Genomic DNA, 19456 nt, shown 5'->3' with positions numbered 1-19456 from the left:
TGAGGAAGGTTCTAAATCAACGAAAGATTTTTAAGAAATGTATATTCCTTTAGTTGCATGTAGTAGTAAGGCCAGCCCAAAGAGAATTCCTGGTAAATGACCCAGGGTGGTTTTAAAAGAGGATACAAATAAAAGTATTAATTGTATTTCTACTGATGAGTTCTTCAAGGGAAAAGGGAAAAAGTCTCTTGAACTACTTAGGAAGAAAATTCTGCCCAAAGTTTCTTATGATGTGTGACCCACCAGTCAGCATGTCCTAGAAGTTTACAAAAATTAGGTATTTTATAGAAGTCACTGACACTTCAAGAAAAATAAAAGTCATACTACCCTTATACCATTATCGAAAGTGTGTATATGTGTGATATCACCTGGTCTCTGAGACCCAGGAATGAGTTCTCTTCTTTCTACACTGGTTGCTGGACCTCTAAGGCTGTCAGACTCAAAATGATAACATTTCTCTTACAACCCCCTCAGCCATGTTACAGAAGTTAATAGTTAATGCTGCTTTATCACCACTTTCCCCCAAAATAAAATTACTCACTAATATGGAGGGGGGGTGATAGGCCCTTTGTAAGCAGTTTCTGTATGCCACCTCATTTATCCCTTAAGGTGAAACTTTATGATGCACACTATCAGTATTTCAGAAAATCCAGTAAGTGGCTGAACAACTTATCTAGAGTCACACTTCTCTTACATAGGGCCACTAAATATATGTGAATTTCCACCGTGTACTTTTCCTCTCTCACCGTCTCCCTCTTGAAAAGTTTGTGTCATTACATTTTCACTTAGGGAAATTTTACCACATATATCTCAGTTGTCATGTTAAAAAATGCTTGCTATCTGTAAGCCTCCTCCTCCTCCTGAACTACAGGGCAGAGTATATATAGTTCCTTCATCCTACTTAATATCCATAAGAAGAGGAGTTTGTATTGCAATAACCGGTTCATCCCCGGTTTAGTTTAACGTGAAGTGCCAGGCACAGCACATGCATGGTACCTGGTAAATATTTATTGAGTGAACAAATGAGCTTACGACACTGGCAGTTATCTGGCTACTCACAGCAGAAAGAACATCCACAAGCTGGCAAGCTGCCTTGTAAAAGGTCATTTGAACCAATCGCTGAATAATTAAAATATAGGGCGAAAACTAGCCACTTAAGAGATAACAGGATTGAAAAATAAGCCAGGGTCACATGCTCTTATTACAGGAGAGAGAGGCAGCCAGGCACCCGTGCAGGTGCGGGGTCAGAGAAGACGGGTTAAGCTGAGTATATAGTACTGAGAAGTCCGTCGTTTCCACGTTTCCACTGTTTCCTGACCCGCGGTGATGCTCAGTTGTGACTCCTGGTTCCTTCTGTCCTTTGAGACTCTTTGTTGTCCACAGGCAGCACAAGTGTGTAGAGTAGGAGGATTTTAGGATCTGGAGATAAATTGCTGAAAGCGAATGACCTCGTTCGATGTCTTTCCTTCTTGGGCATTGCGTGTTTCATTTAAACTATAGTTCACTTTGAGCACTTGAAGTTTTGGGAAAGCAATTCTTATTTAACTTGGGGGCTATAAAATCACTGGTTATTTAGGTTTGATGCTTTTTAGTACTTCATTAGCAATCTTTGATTTACATCGTATCTAAACTAAGTCTTTTTCAAAAATCTATTTATTTTGCAATCGTGAGATTAATTTATTGTAATCTAGAATTCATCATGACACTTAGACCTTATCTTCCTAATTGTTTATTCTTTTTAAACCAAATGGCTTGATAGTACAAGCTAGATGTCATTTTTGATGAAAAGTCCCCCCCCCTTTTTTTTTTTTTTTTTTTTTTTTTTTTTTTTAGTTCAAGGTGTTTCTTATAGATGAGAGCAGCAGTCATACTTATGTCATCAATCCCTGTGGGGTTCTAGAAACTGTGCTTCTTATTCGGACTTCAATATAAGCATGCTTCTTAGCGCTGGCCTTAACATAGTTCTTTGGCATAGGTTTAGCAAAGAGGTTGCTTTTCAATCTAGAAATGTGGAGGTGCCTGGCATGGATGGAACAGGAGAAGACTTAGTACTGTAAAGACCCTATCATCCCTCCCGTTGCTAGGTTTCCACATCTAAGCCCCAGTGTACTCATTTTCAGAGGACCAGTTGAACAGCACAGAAACGCTTTCCCTGGAGACACTGTGCTTATTGAGAAAAAGAAGTCGCACTGTGGCTGTCCTTACGTCAAGAGGATGTGTTTGCCATCTGGGTGGCATTTTAATTTATCACTACATTGCCAATCAATCGTGGTAAATAATAAATAAGTAGAGTCTGTTTTGCTTAAGATCTGTGCACCGAAAAACAGAGTATATATTCAAAATAATACCGTTGATGAAAGTATCTTGTTAGCAGTGTATAACTTCTTGCTGGTATTTCTAAAATAATGATAATTTTCTCTCATGTTGAGTCCAGCTGACAACTTTGAATGTTCCTGAAGGGGAGGAGTGGGGGTTGAGGAAAAAAGACTCAAGAGACAGAAGACGGGGTTGGGAGAGCACTCAGTGAATACTGCAGATATCCCAAGTTTATTACTCATTGCCCTTATATATATACTCTGAGCAGAAAGGAGAGGGCAAAAGACTTCCTTACCATGATAACAAGGAAGAAACAAGCGTAATTACCTTCCCCAATACCCAAAACACCTGTTCACCACACCCTAGGCCAACTATCATGTAATTTGGTCAAGGCTCAAGATATCCAGTAGCCATACCTTAGGCCAACATCCTGTGGTTTAACCTTGAGGACCAAGAACAGGTTTGAACTCTCTGACCTTAAGTCAAGATGGAAGGGAGTCAATTAATAGCGGGCACTAACATTCTCATAAAAAGTTTAATGTACATGCTTAAATACTTAAATTTGTTTAATGTTAGATCTCACTACACATTCATGCAAACACATGTACATGCATATACATAAGATTTGAAAAATAATTTAAAACTAGTGTGAGCTGCTGCTGGTGGTGATGGTGTGGGTGTGGGGTGTGGGTGTGGGGGTGTCCTGAATGATAGACAAAAAATATGTTTTCTAAAGTATGACAGCACTTTGCAGAAAATAATGCATAAACTGAAGACTACTGAGTCTTTGCCCAGAAGAAACCAACAGGTAATTGAAGAATTTCCATCTGACGTTTTGAAGTTTGAGTGATAGAAACAATGGGCTCTTTCAAATAGGAAAATCTCTGTTTCTAAACCACCTGATGATTAGGGGAACACCAGTACATAAAAATCTCTGATTTTAGAACAAAAAAGGAATGAATAATAATTTCTCTAGCATTATTTAAGAAAACCATTCAAGTCAGAGTTCTTCGTTCACCAAAGCTTTCAGTAAAGTAAATTCATGCACACACTCTAAATATTTGGGGGATCCATTGGCTACCTGTTCTGACCACTGGCTAAAGGAGCACATCAAGCTTCATTTTTATACCATATTTTAAAAGAATTGGGTATTTTTCACATGGTAATTAATGACATGTTTAAATTACCTAAGAAGATAGATTTTTCCCTAATAGCTATATATTGCTTGGATTCCATCAGGTAATATGATCCAATAGAACTGTTATTATTAATATGCTTTTATCCTCATACTGAATTGCACATCATTAATCCTGCTAGATTGATTGTTTTCTATGAAGCTTACATTTAAGCCCAGTACTAATTCACTTCGGCTTTTTCCTTCTCTGGTTTGTAATGAAAAAGGACTCTCTGCCTGTTTCTTTGCTTCAGCTACTCTCCACCTACTCACTAGCCACAGAAGAAAATACCCCATGCTATGTAATTTGTATCCCCACTAATTAGCTTATTACAATGTAGGCAGATTAATTCCTATGGATCAAAAGATGTCTGGAGGCATTATAAGCAGGGCTGCAAGGATTACTTACCAGAAATGGCAAATGAAGGCATTACATGCTCGCACCTGACGAGGTTTTGGTGTTTCGTGTGTAGCTCCAATTTTTCAGTACAAAGAAAAGTCTATGTGGGGCAGTTGACCAGTTGCCTCTTCCACACTGAGATAACTTTGTGACAAGTTCAATGAGGATGCGGGATTGCACTTGTCCTCTCTGCAGCACGTATCCACAGTTTCAGTGATGGAAGGACAATGATGGTTCTGCATTCTTAAATTGATTCCTTCAGTTCTAAGTCTGCTTTCCCTTAGCATGCTTCCTGCTTTCTGTTAGTGTTGGTCCAGAACAGTGGTGGGATATGTTTCTCCATTTAGGGCTACTGGAAACACTGTTCTCTTTGAATTTAATGTTCCACTCCTCAAGCTGGAATAAATCTTACCAGCATTTTTCCTCTGGTTGCTAAGGAATTGAAGCTCTGGAATGGCAAGGGTGTGAATGGGAAGTGAAGCCCACAATGCTGACAAGTGTGAGGAGAGGTGGGTGTTCTCAATCACCGTAAGGCATATAACATTTAAATGTTAAATCTATTCCTGTGACAGTCTAAACTGGAAAGGAAACATTGTTCATGATAAAAACACAAGTAATCATCCACTTCAAAAGGCAGTTCACTGTTCTGTAATGCTGACCCCAATTCTACTTACATCCTGTTGGAGAATTATTACTTCATTGTGTGTCTTTTCTCCCTCGTGTGAATGGTACCTCTGTCTTCTTTCTATTTCTTTCCCTTCTATTTATAAACATGCTATCAACATTCAAAATGCATATCTTGAGCTCTACTCCTTTTCAGCTGCTGTCAAATTCCCTCTCCTTTACGTCTTTCTTACCTCCCAGAAGTGTGGCTTTTGAGCATGCAGTGTGCTGATGGTAAGACATTCCTACTTCTGCTAAAGGGGGAAGTTAATCAAAACAGGAATGGACTGGATGAGCCACCCCTGCACTCCTCCACTATCCCAATTTCCAAGTTTAGATGGTTACAAGCCTAGGAGATTATTGTCCAAGGGCTACTGTTTTAAACAGAACAGATTAAACGTGATTCCTGATCCACAGGAATTACAGTGGATTAGTAATAATACGAAATAATCAGAATAGATAGATCCTGATAGATTGCCTCGTAGTCTGTCACAAAGCTCAAGTTCCTCTCTCCTCAAAATTCCTAAAAGAGATTTCACCATGGGCTGTCCCATAATCCCATTCTCAATGCCTTCCAAAGAGCAAGCCACAATAAATGGACTCCTGAGGAATATGTAGGAGACAACAGATGAAATAGTACATACCATTAGAACTGATGGCATAAGTATCCATTTCACATAATGATTATAGAGAATAATTATGAAGAAAAATATTTATGAAAGATAATAGAGTGAATTATCTTTCTCATATTGGCACATAACTGTGTAATACTTTATGACTAGTTCCTCAAGAATATCATACAAGTGTTTTGACCATATGCCCCCAATTCCCCCTGGATATAACCCCTCTTTCCTACCCATCCAACTAAATGCCCTCTTTTTTTCTTAGCAACCATCAATTTCAGTTTTTGCTGCCCATATGTTCTCAGATATGTGGCCTTTGAGCATTGACAACTTCCCAGGCGCTACTACCATAATGAAAACTACTGACACTCCCTCTCTACTGGCTCTCAGTTGCCAATAGGTCCCTGACAGAGTAGCACTTCATGCCCATCTCCCCTCCCCGTGTTGGAATTTACTCTGGCTTGCGCTTGTACAGGTCTTATGCAAGCTGTCACAAACACTGAGTTCATGCATATAACTGCCCAGTTGTATCTGCAGGACACTGTTCCCCTTTTCTTAAGTTTCTGGTGGTGAAGAAATAAACTTAGCACCACGGACAAGAATCACACTCAGGTGACAGCAGTTTTTTGGTTTTTTGTTTTTTTTGTTTTTTTTTTTTTTTTTTTTCTCCTGTGACTTCCACATGATTAGTATCAATGTCAGCAGAGTTTCAAAGACAAAAGCAAAACTTAGATTGTGGAAGTAGTTTTGATATGTAGGCTCTGAAAAGTTTGTGCACCCCAACTGGTCCGTGAAACATGCTCCAAAGCCTCTTGTCTTTACCTACAATCAACTAATGATAAAATATAAGTAAAAATAACTCTCTCAGTAACAACCAGCGAAGCGCATTCCTTTGCCCAGTATGAAATGTGAGCTTTCATAAGACAATATAAAGACTTCAAGACAGAAACTATTAGAGTTAGATTAGGAAATGTCCTAGCTAGATCTGTCTATACAGATGACCTAGGAAAATAATTTCTAAAGGTAAAATCTAAATCAGCTCCAAAATTCAGTTTTTCTGTCCATCAAAATAGAATATTTCTATGAACTCTGAATCTACCTTAAAATCTAAATTTAGAAAGAAAGGTGCTGATTAACTAATTGAACATTTTTCCAAAGTGTTTTTAGAACTTGTATTATCAGCTGCAAGCTGCAAAGCCATCATGAGAGCCCATGATCAGATGAACAGAAATGTCAGTGTGTATGGGATCCTGGGATGCTTCATCTGAAAGAAATGTGGAACGTACCTCCGTAGGGAGAGGTCGGATGCTTCCAATGGAAGGACTGAAAAATGGGCTTCCTGAATGGAATCTTGGTCTCCAGAGAGATTAGGATGCCTGTGTAATAAAGGATGTACTCACCCTACCTCATAACTGTAGCCTCCGCCTTTTAAGTGGCCCAGGATATGATTTTTACCTTTTTAGTCAATCCTTTCCATTTATTTTGTACCTAAGCTTGAAACAAACTGATTTAACTTTAAAAATATATATATAGCATATTCCATTTTAGGTCCTTCAATTTTTTTTTTTAACCAAAATGGATGAAACTATTAGATAACAAATCAGGATACTGAGAATTTACAGAGTCCTTTATAACTGGAAACGTTACATTCTTCTAAAAATTAACCTCTGGTAAAGAGGTGCCTTCAGAAACAGTTCTGATTGAGGACATGAGCACCACTGGGGCAAGGAACATTCCTGTAGGGTCCCTTCAGTGTACTCCCCGGCAGGAACTACCCCAGCTGGGATGCATGACACTCTACAAGCTCTCAATAGAATTTTTCCTCGTTCCTCTGAAGATGCATGAAAAATCTCATTACAAGCATTCAACACCTGCTTCCTAAAAGGTCTCAAAAAATATGTCAGTGTGCTCAGCTCACTTGACAGTATGTCACGGATTTGTTGTTGGTTCTTTCTGGTTGTTTTTTGTTTTGTTTTTTTTTTTAACTTCCATATGGAATGTGATTCACAGATAAATGCTGTCTTGAAATAACAAGCTTCTCCACTTTCACAGTCGGTTCTGTAGCCTGTCATTCTCCAAGGTCACAACTTGAAAGCACCCGATTGGTAACCCCTTGTTTATTTACTAGCATGTGTCAACAGGTAAACCAAGTGACATGTAGCACGGTGGCTCCTGAAGCACCTTGTTAATATGAGCAGCTGAGATGTATTAGGAAGTCTCTTTCCAAATCAGAGTAATGCAAACTGACAGGTTTCTACTTCTCTCTCGGCAGTTTGTAAGGGCTCAAAGCCTGTGCAGATAACATGATATGGGAAATGAGGATGCATTCCTTACTTACAGAGCATGGACAAGGGGCCAGAGAGCCAACACTAAACAAAATGGACTAATTGATGATGTGATATTACATATATGTGCATATGTACTTGCACATATATATCATATAAAAGAGGAAAACTCTGAAGTATTGGAAACTTTCCGAGCCAGCAACACTGCTGGAGATGCGTGCTTCTTGTGAAACTTTAGACTGTTTCACTCTGGAAGCTTAGAGACACAAATGGTCTCAATAAAAATAAATACTGCTTTAGTAATGTTCTGATAAGTCACATATGCTGTAACATCTTATAACAGATGATCAACATTAGTTGCTGTATGGGGGTGCTAGTGATCTTTTCTGTCACATTCCATCATCCTCACCCCTTTGGGATTTATTTATTTTACTTTATGTATATGAATGTATTGCCTGCATGTATGTGTGTGCACTGAGTCGTGCCTATTGGATCCCCTGGAAATGGGGTAGCAGATAGTTGTGAGCCACCATGTGAGTTCTGGGAATTGAACCCAGGTCCTCTGAAAGAGCAACAAGTGCTCTTAACCACTAAGTAGTTTTTTCAGCAATACTGTAAGGGTTTTAAGCAAAAAAGAGGGGGTATGTATCCCTCAGAATTCCTGCTAAAGGAAGTCTCACATAGAATCAGTGACTTTTCCTCATTTAAAGATCTCATATGTTGTGAACTGTCACTCATAGACCACCACTTACTGTTGGCTTTTGCCAATCCCTGTCTAATGCAGCTGCCAAAGGCATTTATCTCAGTTGCCTTCTTTATTATGATCTGCTGTTGACCTAAAAAATGAATTTGTGTTAAAGCTAATCCAGATGAAGTATTTAATGTGACAGTAACCATAGGAGAATTAGTTCAAAGCACTGTATTATTAGCATAACTAATTCTTAAGCAATATCCACTGTAACTGCTTTCAATGACAGGGTCATTAAATAAGTTGATCCCAAAGGGAGTCAGGGATGTAGGAGGCCACAGGCTTACTGTTTTCAAACAATTAAGGCATCAGCATGCTTACATATTCAAAGCAACTGTAGGGGAGCCATACCACTGCAGATTATTTTCATCCGTACTCAGAATAGCCCAGATATCAATGGCATTTTATGATTACCATACAGAAGTGCAAACTGCACTCAGACTCTGCAAGGGAAAAAAAGTCACCTTTGACCTAAATGGTGTCTATATTAAGATGTAACCTGAGGTCTGGGAAGATGGCTCAGTGGGGCAAAACGCTTTCTATGTAAGCATAAGTGATTGAGTACAGCTCCCCAGGACCCACAGAATGCCAGTGATAGTATACCCTTGTAACTCCAGTGTTCCTATAGCAAGATGGGAAGTTGAAACTAGAGAATCCCCAGACCCTCACAGGCTGGTTAGCCTGGCTTGTGTAGCAATGAAAGAGAGAGGTGCCTCAAACAAGGTCAGAGGCGAGGTTTTCCTCTCGCTTTCACTCGCACACGTATCACACTCCTGTACACACACACACACACACACACACACACTTGCAAAAATTTATTCTTGAAAAGATGCAGCTTAATTTCAAACAAGGGAGGAAACAGACTTTATACAGAGTCTAACTCCATCTTTTTTTGTAAGTGCTAATAGTTCTGACAGTGTACCCAGGAGACAGACACGAGCAACATTATCTGGCAACCATTTCAAAATGCAGATTGTGGGGCCTTACCCAAGACAGTGCAGTCATACACTCTGGAGGTAATGGCAAGCACTTGTGTTCCAGAAAGACCTTCAGGTAGCTTCGATGCACGCTGAAGGAGAGCACAGCAGATCTACACTCTATCTGTGCATGTCAGTCAGCCATCTCAGCTGTCCTGGAACCAGAACATCTTTTAGATTGCAGAGAGAATGTCATTGCAGCTACATTCTCTTTGCTTAGTCATCTGGGAAGCAACAAAAGTATGGGAGGTTGAATCTTAGGAGCTTTTCCCACACCCAATCTACTCACAAGTTCTAAAGTGTCAGGCAGGCGGGGAGGGGGTCTGTGGATTAATGGGAGAAGAGGTATCTGATTTCCCACCTTCCTTCCCTCTAGAGGTTAGAAGGCCCATGAGTACTGGCCCATTTTAAGAGTCCCTCAAGCCTGATTGCCCTTGGCTCTGGCACTAGGCCACTCACCACAGGTTAGGCTGTTGAGAGGAGAGGCCAGAAAACAAATAACAACTTCTACTCTCCAACTGCACTATTGCCCAGGAGAAATGTCCTGAGCCAACAAAAAAGGCCTAAGGAGTTAATGATGTGGAGCAAATGGCTCATGGGTGTATGTATGTTCAAGACACTTAAAAGACTCATCAAATTGTGATGAGGTCAAATCATAGAAAGTTTACCTGGGATAGTTATTGCTATGTCAAGTAGATACTTTGAAATAAAATTTATATCAAAAGCATCATAAAATTATGCACATGGCATATAGGAAAAGAGAAATGATCTGACTGGTCTCTGTCCCAGGTGTCCTTGGAACCTTGACCATGAACATTATTTCTCATCCACACTTGGGACCCTGACAAATGGCAGCAAGGGAAATAACCAGGGAGCACATCGTAGGAGTCCATGTGCTCTTTAGAGTCTTGACTCCTAATTAAAGCACACCACAGCAAAGCAGTCAGTCTGTCTGCTCACAGCCTCCCCTCTCCTTACATTTCCCCAGTGAGATCTCTTCTTAAATGTACAGAGAAATGATTAAAAGAATATGCTTTAGGGAGCCAAGGAGTGTTATCATAGAAAATGAAAAATGTTCCAGAATGAAGAATTATCACAGCCAAGAGTAGTGGTGCATTGAAATTCATAAAGGAACCTCTCTGCTTTGGGCATATTTGTTTTAAATGTCACTATCTGAAATGTATTACAACAACTGGCAACTTGTAGTTAAGCTTGAAGAATATCAACATTTGTAATGCAAGAGAAATGTTACAAAGAGAGTGGAAGAAAGCATCTTAAAGAGGAACTCTAGTATCAAATATTCAGTGAGATTTTTAATGGAACTGTTGATAACCTTGTTATCTATCACAGTTCCAACTATGGAGTGCATTAAACTTCTTGGCTGTAGTCAAAATGGGTGAAAACCAAGGGTGTATACGTATTGTGCTTGATAAAAAATGCTATTTATTTAAAGTATTAAGAGTGGCCATTATGTTCAAGGACAAAGTTTCCTTCCTTTCAGTAAACTTTATCTAGGAAGAATAAAATGTTTAAACGTTTTTTTGAGTTTTACCTAGGACAAAGAATGCTTTCAACTTTTGTTTAGGACAATATCAAATGTAAAAGATGATTTAACACATTCACGTATAAGTTGCCTCTCATTTTTTTTCCCATTACTGCATACTGGTGGCTAAGGCTATTATTTGTTTATGTGATTCCTGCTCAGAGAATTTGTAATGAAAAAGAAGTCAAATGGTTATTCAGAAGATTTTCATTGTTGTTGTTCATTGGTTGTTTGGTTGGTGTTTGTAACACAACCTTAATGTCTAGTCCTGGATGCCCTCGAGTTTAAAAGAAAGCAGACTGCCTCTCCCTTACAAACAATTGAGTTAAAGGCAGCAACTCCAAAGACCATCCAAAAAGTGAAGCATATTCATATTCTTTGTCTCTCTGTCTTTCTCTGTGTCTCTTTCTGTCTCTCTCTGTCTGTTTCTCTCTCTTCATCTTCATGCAAGAGTCCTGCATGTACATGATTTCTGCTCTCCCCATACTCCTTTCATATCCTCCCCAACTCCCAAATCCATGACATCATCTACTTTGATTCTTATCATTATATAAACATATGTGTGTATATTAGTATATTTGGTCCATTTAGTGTTGCTCGTGTGTCCAGGACTGATTACTTGGTAAGATTTAATTCTATCATATTCAGTAGCTATATGACCTTGGAAAGTGCTTCAACCTCTCTGAACCCAACCACAGAAGATCTGATTTCCTAGCTTATAGAGTAGCTTTGAGGGTTCAGTAATCAATATCCTAAACTATGTAGGAAATATAAGTTCCTTGTCTGCGATTGAATTTTGCATTATTTTTGGTCTTTTGAATAATTGCATTTCATGTGTGTTAAAATCATACATTTCAAAATATAAAACCCAAAAGTTTCCTGGAACTCACTCTGTAGACCAGGCTTGTCTCAAACTCAGAGATCCACCTGCCTCTGCCTCCCACGTGTTGGGATTAAAGGTATGTGCCACCACCTTCCAGTGTAAAAGCCAAAAGTTTTAGTCAACATAGATTCTCTAAATTATAAGGAAGATTAAAGACTATCTGATTCAGTGATTTTTAGCATCTTGTCGACATAGTCAGGACTTTGATTACTCTATGGAAGTGCCTCTTGTATCTTCTCTTTTTATCCCATTACCATCTTCCCAGAGCCCACCATCCTACTACACAGACTTCTCAGAACTCTGTTACATACAATCACTAAACACATTTTCCTAAAATTCAGTCTTTTCTGATGTGCTATAACAAACTTTCACTGTACCACCCATCTGTCAGTAGTCATCTTGTCTTAATTAAAGCCCATAGTGGTAAAGCATAATTCTCTAGCACATTCTCTAGCCAGGTAACAAACAAACAAAAAACATGTCTTAAAAGTGTTAGGAAAGTTGACATGATGATACTTGGGAAACAGTTGCTTGGTGGTAGATGACTTGTCAGGTAGCCATCATCATTTGTAAACACCATTCCCAACCCTCCATTCACACAAACTGTGTCTGCCCTACACTTCTCCTCTCTGGAAACCCCTCTTCTTACACATGTTATTCCTCAATGGCCATGCTTCCCTAAGTCTCTCTTATCTCCTATAACACATATGTGTTAGTTTGCAAACCTTTTAAGGCTCTTGTTTTCTTCATTAAACAGCTTGAAGTGCCTCTCCATAAAATAGACTGCCATGCTGAATCATGAGTTGCCTTGATTTCATTTTTGTTGAAGAATGTTAAACTGATCTTGAAACACATGGATGCATTGATTGTTGTTGTGTAAGCATTCTTTGTGTTGTGATTTGGGTTGTTGAATTTTCTGACATCAGGAAGTGTTAGCTTGGAAAGGAGAAACAAAGGAAAAAATACCAGAAAGTAAATGGAAGGAACATTACTTTGAGAAACAAAACATGGTGATTTATGTCTATAATCCCAGCAAGAAGGTCTGGTGTTTGAGGCCAACCTAGACTATACAGACATTCTAATCCATTCTGGGTTATTAACAAGAGCCCATCTCAAAATGCAAGCAAAAACATTCATTGCAATTGCCATTCTGATATGCTGAATCCATTTCCTTTACTTCCCTTAGATGAGAGCATCTGTGTTGAAGGCTGATGTTCCTAGAGAATCTCCATGTTCTTGATCACTGTCACAGATAAGCAATGCCCCTCCATCATAGCAGAATTTAGGATGTGAACCCTGTGCACTTCATGCCATGTCTGACTGACTTACAAGCATATTAAAAGTTTAATGAACAAGCACCAACCAGAAGGCGTGTCACACCGTGTCGCTATCTGCCCGTTGAGAATGAAGTCAGAGAGGGAAACGTTAAGAATCTCTTCCGACTGTAAAGCTAAGATTTGGGGAGAAATTGAAAGCAAAGATTTGTTTCTGGAAAACATAGTAGATACTGAAGTGGGAGGAAGGGAGGCACTTCATTCTCCTAAAAACTTGACTTCCCTTCCTTACAGCCTCCCTAACAACAGACATGTGCCACCAGGCTTTGCTTGTCAATGGAACAGAGAGATCCATGAATGCAAGGCAGAGTTGCTGTGATGTACTCTGGGTTAGTTAGAGTATATTCCCCATAAACTTGTGTGTGAGGACCTTGATTTCCAGAGTACTGGGGAACTTTTAAGGTGTGACACCTCAAAATAAGTGACTGGACCATGGGACTCTTAGCGGGGTTAATGCTGTCCTCTCAGACATGGTTTCTGAGAGTTGGCTCTCCAAAGCGTGGGTTGTCACCTAACAATGAGCCCACATACATGGTCCTCTGTGCTTATGGCCATCTTCCTTTCCAGTTCCCTACCGTGCTGTAATATGATAAGAGGCCAAACAGATGGGGCCACCCAAACGGGGACTCTGAGCTGCCCAGACTGAACAAAATAAGCTGCCTTCCTTTTCATAGCACCCAGTGTTAGGTACTCTGTTTTAGCAAAACAAAGTGGACTGAGGCAGGGCTCTCCTAAGTGTCCCTAGTGAAACTGTTCCTCATATGGTTTTTGAGACAGTTGGGTTATGTAGGGCACCTCTAATTTCTGCCAGTTTGTTGTGTCTTTGAAATAAGCTATTTTGCCTTCTCTTTTACTGAATTTCCGGTAACCACACTTAACCTTATTGTGTTCTGTCCCTTTACACCAATTTAGCTTAACACGAAAGGAACCTTCAGATTCAAACAAGGCTTCTGCCCTTCCCTAACCTGCTACCGCCACAGTTGGAAGTGGGCTGAGATGGCAGCAGGCACACAGAGGAGGAAATAGGTTAATTGCGGGCTGTCAGAGTTGTTTTAGGTGACTCCGTACTTCTTAGGATTAAGATCAACATGAACTGAGAATTCAAATAGCAACAAAAAACCTGGGGTTTGCTAATGCCAGGAATGACTCATCTGGTGAGAAGTGCATTGTGCTGATAATACAATGCAGACAGAAGGAAAAGACTGTGCTATCTGCTCTCTTTGTGCTTCTGACCTTGAGCAGAATTATAACTTGTTTGTTGCAGAAGTTGAGCATCTAATGTGCTGTTGCACCTGTTAGTTCTTGTATACTAAATGGCAAAGCACTTGCAGATCTGTGATTGCTTTGTGGGTGAAATATTTTCTGCAATCTGGTGAACCGGCTTTTTAAAGACAATATATTCAATTGTGTTCCTTGCATCCCTTATCTCTCAAAAGTGTGCTCCCTTATGCTGTTTCAATACCCCAATCATCATTACATCTTAGGACATGTCTGGCTTTGTATTTTCAAGGTAACATTATAATTTTTTTTTTTTCAATACAGAGACCATGAACCAGGCAACTCCTGCCAGGAAGCTGGAAGAGGTTCTTCATCTCGCAGAGCTCTGCATAGAAGTCCTACAGCAGAATGAGGAGCATCATGCTGAGGTGATGACTGGTAGCCAAGGCATAAATGAGGGGGCCCTAGTGGGGGCAGCATTGAAAAGGTAGCCTGACCAGTCTCAGTGTGAAGCTGGCCAAACGTATACAATTTTTTTGGAAATGTGACCCTTGTATGTTACAAAGTGCGTGCACGGCTGTGTGTGTGTTTATCTGTTCTTGACAACAATCACATGACCAGGACATGGGAAAGCTTGGGGGATATCTTTTCTCAAGATACATAAACAATAGTTGGCAGAGTTGGAGCACACCCATCTTGGGATGCCAAACCAGCTGGCTTTCTTGTCCCCACGACATGATCTTTTTGCTTGAAAATGTGGTCTAGTGAGCATGAAATGCGAAATTTGTGATAAGCTTTACAATCGAAAACATTCATAATTGTGCAACTGCTTGCTGCCTGTAACCCTCCCTCTCACATCAAACTTTCTGTATGTTTTCACTAAATCTTAGGTTGCTTTGTTTTTGCTGCTGCTGTTGTTGCCTGCTATGCTGGAAGGAACCCGGGCCCTACAATGTATTACTCAACACTCTGACCCTGAGCCACATTGCCAGCCAATGTTTTTAAAGTTCTAATTATGTATTGCCATTTCCTACATATCTGGAGTGTTCTTACACCACCCTGCTTATTCTAAGACTTAAACTTCTCTTTCCTATAGTTGTCAATTTATCTACAAAAACACTTTCTAGGCTTTGAGTTAATGAAAGAAATATGCAGAATTAAATAAAAACAATAAACTTTGGTGTTCCTCACAGTGCTATTATTTTTGAGGAAGCAGATGAAATGAGCTAAAAGGAAACAGACCAAATATATATAAATTTATAGAATACTTATGTTTAATGGAATCTAGTTTTCAAAAAAAAATACGAGAAACTACAGGGTCTATATTTTAAGCAAATTCTTGGAAAAGAGTATTCATGGAGCCTTATTACTACAGGCAACTAGGATTTATTGTATCTGCTTATAAATATGATCATTCAAAACATCTGCTTTTAGCTCACACTGTGGAATCTAGTTTTTAGATTGCATCTGTCATGTGTGAACTTGTTATGGATATTTTATTTTAAACTGAAGAAACAGCTGCTTCAATAATTTGAAATGAATCCCCAGGAGGATGTTTTCTGGGCTAGCATCACCGCCATGCTACAAAGAAAATGATCATATGATAAAATATAGATATGTTTCATCGTCTTTGTCTTGCTCTGAAAGAGTCCTAGGCATTTGTAAATGTTTTTAATGAGAACAAATAGTCTACTTCAGTATGTGTTTCAGCTAATACAGCTAGTATTCCCATACATCTTATAGAAATTAAAGTTTAACGTTTTTAATAGAGTCAATGTGGTCACTAAAAATGCTTGTTGAAGAATAATGGATCAAGCACAATTAAAACGCAGATGTTTTTTAATCATAACATACTATTGACTTCACTGAAACACAGCGCAGAAGCACCACCTTGCTCTGGGCTGCAATGACATAGGAACTATTCTGGTGACTTCTTTATAAATACTGTGTAACACGGTGGCATTTTTTCTGTTCTGCTTATGCTCCAAATTCTTGGAATCCCACAGGGAAGAGAGGTGAGTAAAACTGTTTTTTTTTTTTTTTTTTTTTTTTTTTTTTTTTTTCCTAGCATAAGACAACCTATCAATGTGACTGTGAAGTAGGACATACTCTGATGGTTGTCACTTTGAAGTCAATTTATTCCATGCTTGGAATGTAAGACCTTCCTCTGAGTGGGCTAGCCTTTGCTATACTGTGACATGACTGACCGTGTTTAGCTAATAATCACATGCTTAATTAATACCTTACAGCCCAAGCAAATGCAATGCAAGAACTTTGGAAACGTTGGCTTTTTGGTTTGCCTTTCATTAATATATTTTTTTAAAGTCTTTGTCTTCCTCCTACATATCAGATCTTCCCTCTGAGCAATACTAGAGAAAGAATTGGTCTGATGTCAAAGTCATTCTCAGAGTGCCTTGTTGGACGCACTCTCCACTGAGATTCATTTTGCTGGCTTCTCAGGCCAGTCTCTTTACTCTGAACTCTACCCAGCTTCCTTTACACTTCAGCTCCTCTGGGGAGGTTAATGCATTTACCTCAAGGCAACCTTCAGTGCAGTCCACTCAACAGGACTAAGTGGCAGTTTCTGTCCTCCCACAATCCCTCAGTTAGGCAGGTGTCCAGCCATTCAGCTCTTTGAGGGGAACTTGATTTTAAGGTGGTCCCTCCTCCTCTGGAGGCCTCTCAACCTCTTAGGCCTTTCTTTAAGATGTTATGTTTCCTCCCCAGAAAGAGGATTTTAGCTCTTTTCCAGCAAAATCTTTAAAACTTTCTCCATATTTCAGGGAGCAGACTGTGTCGTATCAGAGACTTCAGACAAATGGATCTGACAGTTCTTCATCCAAAAGTCATCCATTTTAATAGGACTAGAAAGTCCAAGTGCCTGCCAGAAAAGTCACTAGCTCTAGTCAGCTACGTGAGCATGCAGATGCATTCATATTTATACAGGCCAGAGGTTGACATCAGGTGTCTGTCTTCCTTGTTCTTTAAGACAAAGTCTCTCACTGAACCTAGTGTTCACATAGTCAGCTAGCCACCAAGGTCCAGTGAGCTACATGTTTCTGTTTCCCCAATTGCCCTTGGCTCTTTCCATGGATGCTAGCAATCCAACCTTAGGCCTGCTTATGCAGCAAGCACAGCCTTATCAATTGAGCTTTCAGCCTACGCCTTTGTCACTATATTTGATTTGAGTTGGTTATTACTTTGTTTTGTGGAGACAGAGCCTTGCTATATAGTTCAGACTAGCCTTCAAGTTGTGACCATTTGACCTAGTTTCCAGATTTCAGGCATATACTACCATGTCTAGGAAAGCTTACAGGCCATCCTGACCTTGGGCTCATAATCTTATTATTTTATTGCCTTCAGCTTGTGGGTTTCTTCTGTGAGTCTTCTGTGAGTTTTTGGAGTTGTATATATGTGTTTTACTTTTTGGAATGAGGTCTCTAACCTGCTATGTGGCAGAAGAGGATTCCCTACTACTTTGGGAACTGCAATCAGGCACCAGCAAGCCAACTTTATATGGTGGTGGTAACAGAACTCAGGCTTTCATATATACTAGCTAGGTAAGCAGTCTAGAAACTAAGCTACATCCCTAGCCACCTATATCATTTTAATTACTATAGTTCTGACAGTATATTTTTCAGGTAATGTAATGCTTTGTTCTTTGGTTTGTTTGTTTGTTTTGCTCAATATTGCTTTGGCTATTGTTTCTAATATTTCTTGGGGTTTTATGGTTTGGTATGTGGTTGTCATTTGTTTGTTCCATATGAAGTTTAGGATTGTTTTCTTAGAAATTGTGACATTAACCCTTTCGCAGATACACAACATTCAAGCATTTTATTTTCTCATAGCCTTGGGTCATCTCTTTCTTTACTCTGTTAATTGTGATTTTATTGTGCATATGATCTTTTGTTTGATATCATCCCATTTGTAGTTTTGCTTTTGCTTTCTATGATTTTCAGATCTTATCCTAAACCCTTGCCCATTCCAACATCTGAATCTGCTTCCACAGTGTTCTTTTAGTGTTTTCATAGTTGTTTCTCTCTATTGTTTTTACTCTGTGTGTGTGTGTGTGTAATCCACTTTGTGTTGTTTTTTCCCTCTGAGGACAGTACAGGAATCTACCTTCAGGTTGTTCAGTGCCATTTACTTTCTGTTTTTTGTTTTGTTTTCTCTTCAGTACATGTTCATAGAACCTTTCTTGAAGATCAGTTGACTGTGAGTTCAGGTTTTCTTCTGAGGAATCTGTTCAGTTCTAGTGATGCTGTCTCTTTATTGCCTGTTTGTTGGTGGACTGACGACTGACTGATTCTGTGTGTACACATGCCACAGCACAGAAATGGAGGACAACTGTCAGAACGTGCTCCTCTCCTTCCAGCATGTCCGTCCCAGGAACTCAGGCTGTCAGAGTTGGTGGCACCTATACCTGCTGATCCATCTCACCTTCCCCTTTGCCTCTTTCCCAGCCAGTGCTGAATGGCGTTAATTACTCTAACTTAGTGTATTTTGAATTCAACCAGTAAAATGTCTCATGCTATGTCCATTTTATTTGCAGTTGCTTTGGATACTTGGAGTTTTGCTGTTGTTCCATGTGAATTTTAGAAAGTCTTCCAGAGTTTGATGAAGAAAGTCATAGGCATTCTGAGAGTGATGGTGTTAAATATTTAGCTAGCTCTGGGTAATATGGGCATTTTATCTTTGTTTCTCCTGGTATATGAATGTGGTACATCTTTCTAGTTATAGCCTTTTCTTTTTCTGTGTTGGGTGTTTCAGTTTTTACTAAAGAGATCTTTTACCTCTTTGCTTAAGTTTAAATTTACAGTTATGTGTAAGTGTTCTGCATCTGTACCTGCATGCCAGAAGAGGGCACAAGATCTCATTATAGATGGTTGTCAGCCACCATGTGGTTGCTGGGAATTGAACTAAGGACCTCTGGAAGAGCAGACAGTGCTCTTGACCTCTGAGCCATCTCCCCAGCCCATATGTTTAATCTTTAAACTTATAAGAACAAAGGTAACATTTTCAAATGTCATTCTGAAGTGTCTTCAACTCATTTCTTTTTATTACTTCAATGTTTATGTCTATATTGAAAAATGATTATAAAAATAATAAACCAGAAGAACTGTGACAAGTCTGTGATTAGTTTGGCAATACTTCAGATGTCATCTTTTTATATTATAGCCCATTCTACTGGCCCCTTCTAGAAAATGGTCTTCCATATTGTTCTCTCTCTCTCTCTCTCTCTCTCTCTCTCTCTCTCTCTCTCTCTGTGTGTGTGTGTATGTGTGTGTGTGT

The 19456-nt window shown here is 39.4% G+C and overlaps 1 protein-coding gene across 8 annotated transcripts in view; it reads left to right on the top strand.

Moving 5' to 3' along the window:
- The window catches only part of Cadps2 (calcium dependent secretion activator 2), a 481095-nt gene that overhangs the window by 371926 nt on the left and 89713 nt on the right, over nt 1–19456 (top strand). For all 8 annotated transcript variants that reach the window (XM_051175754.1, XM_051175752.1, XM_051175755.1 and 5 more), the window contains one exon: nt 14489–14592. In XM_051175754.1, the coding sequence (XP_051031711.1) occupies nt 14489–14592 (104 nt within the window). The remainder of the gene's footprint in view (nt 1–14488; nt 14593–19456) is intronic.

Source organism: Phodopus roborovskii, unplaced genomic scaffold, assembly GCF_943737965.1.
Source record: "Phodopus roborovskii unplaced genomic scaffold, PHOROB, whole genome shotgun sequence".
Taxonomy (NCBI): domain Eukaryota; kingdom Metazoa; phylum Chordata; class Mammalia; order Rodentia; family Cricetidae; genus Phodopus; species Phodopus roborovskii.
Note: the sequence above shows the minus strand (reverse complement) of the source record. Positions and strands in the feature narration are given on the sequence as shown.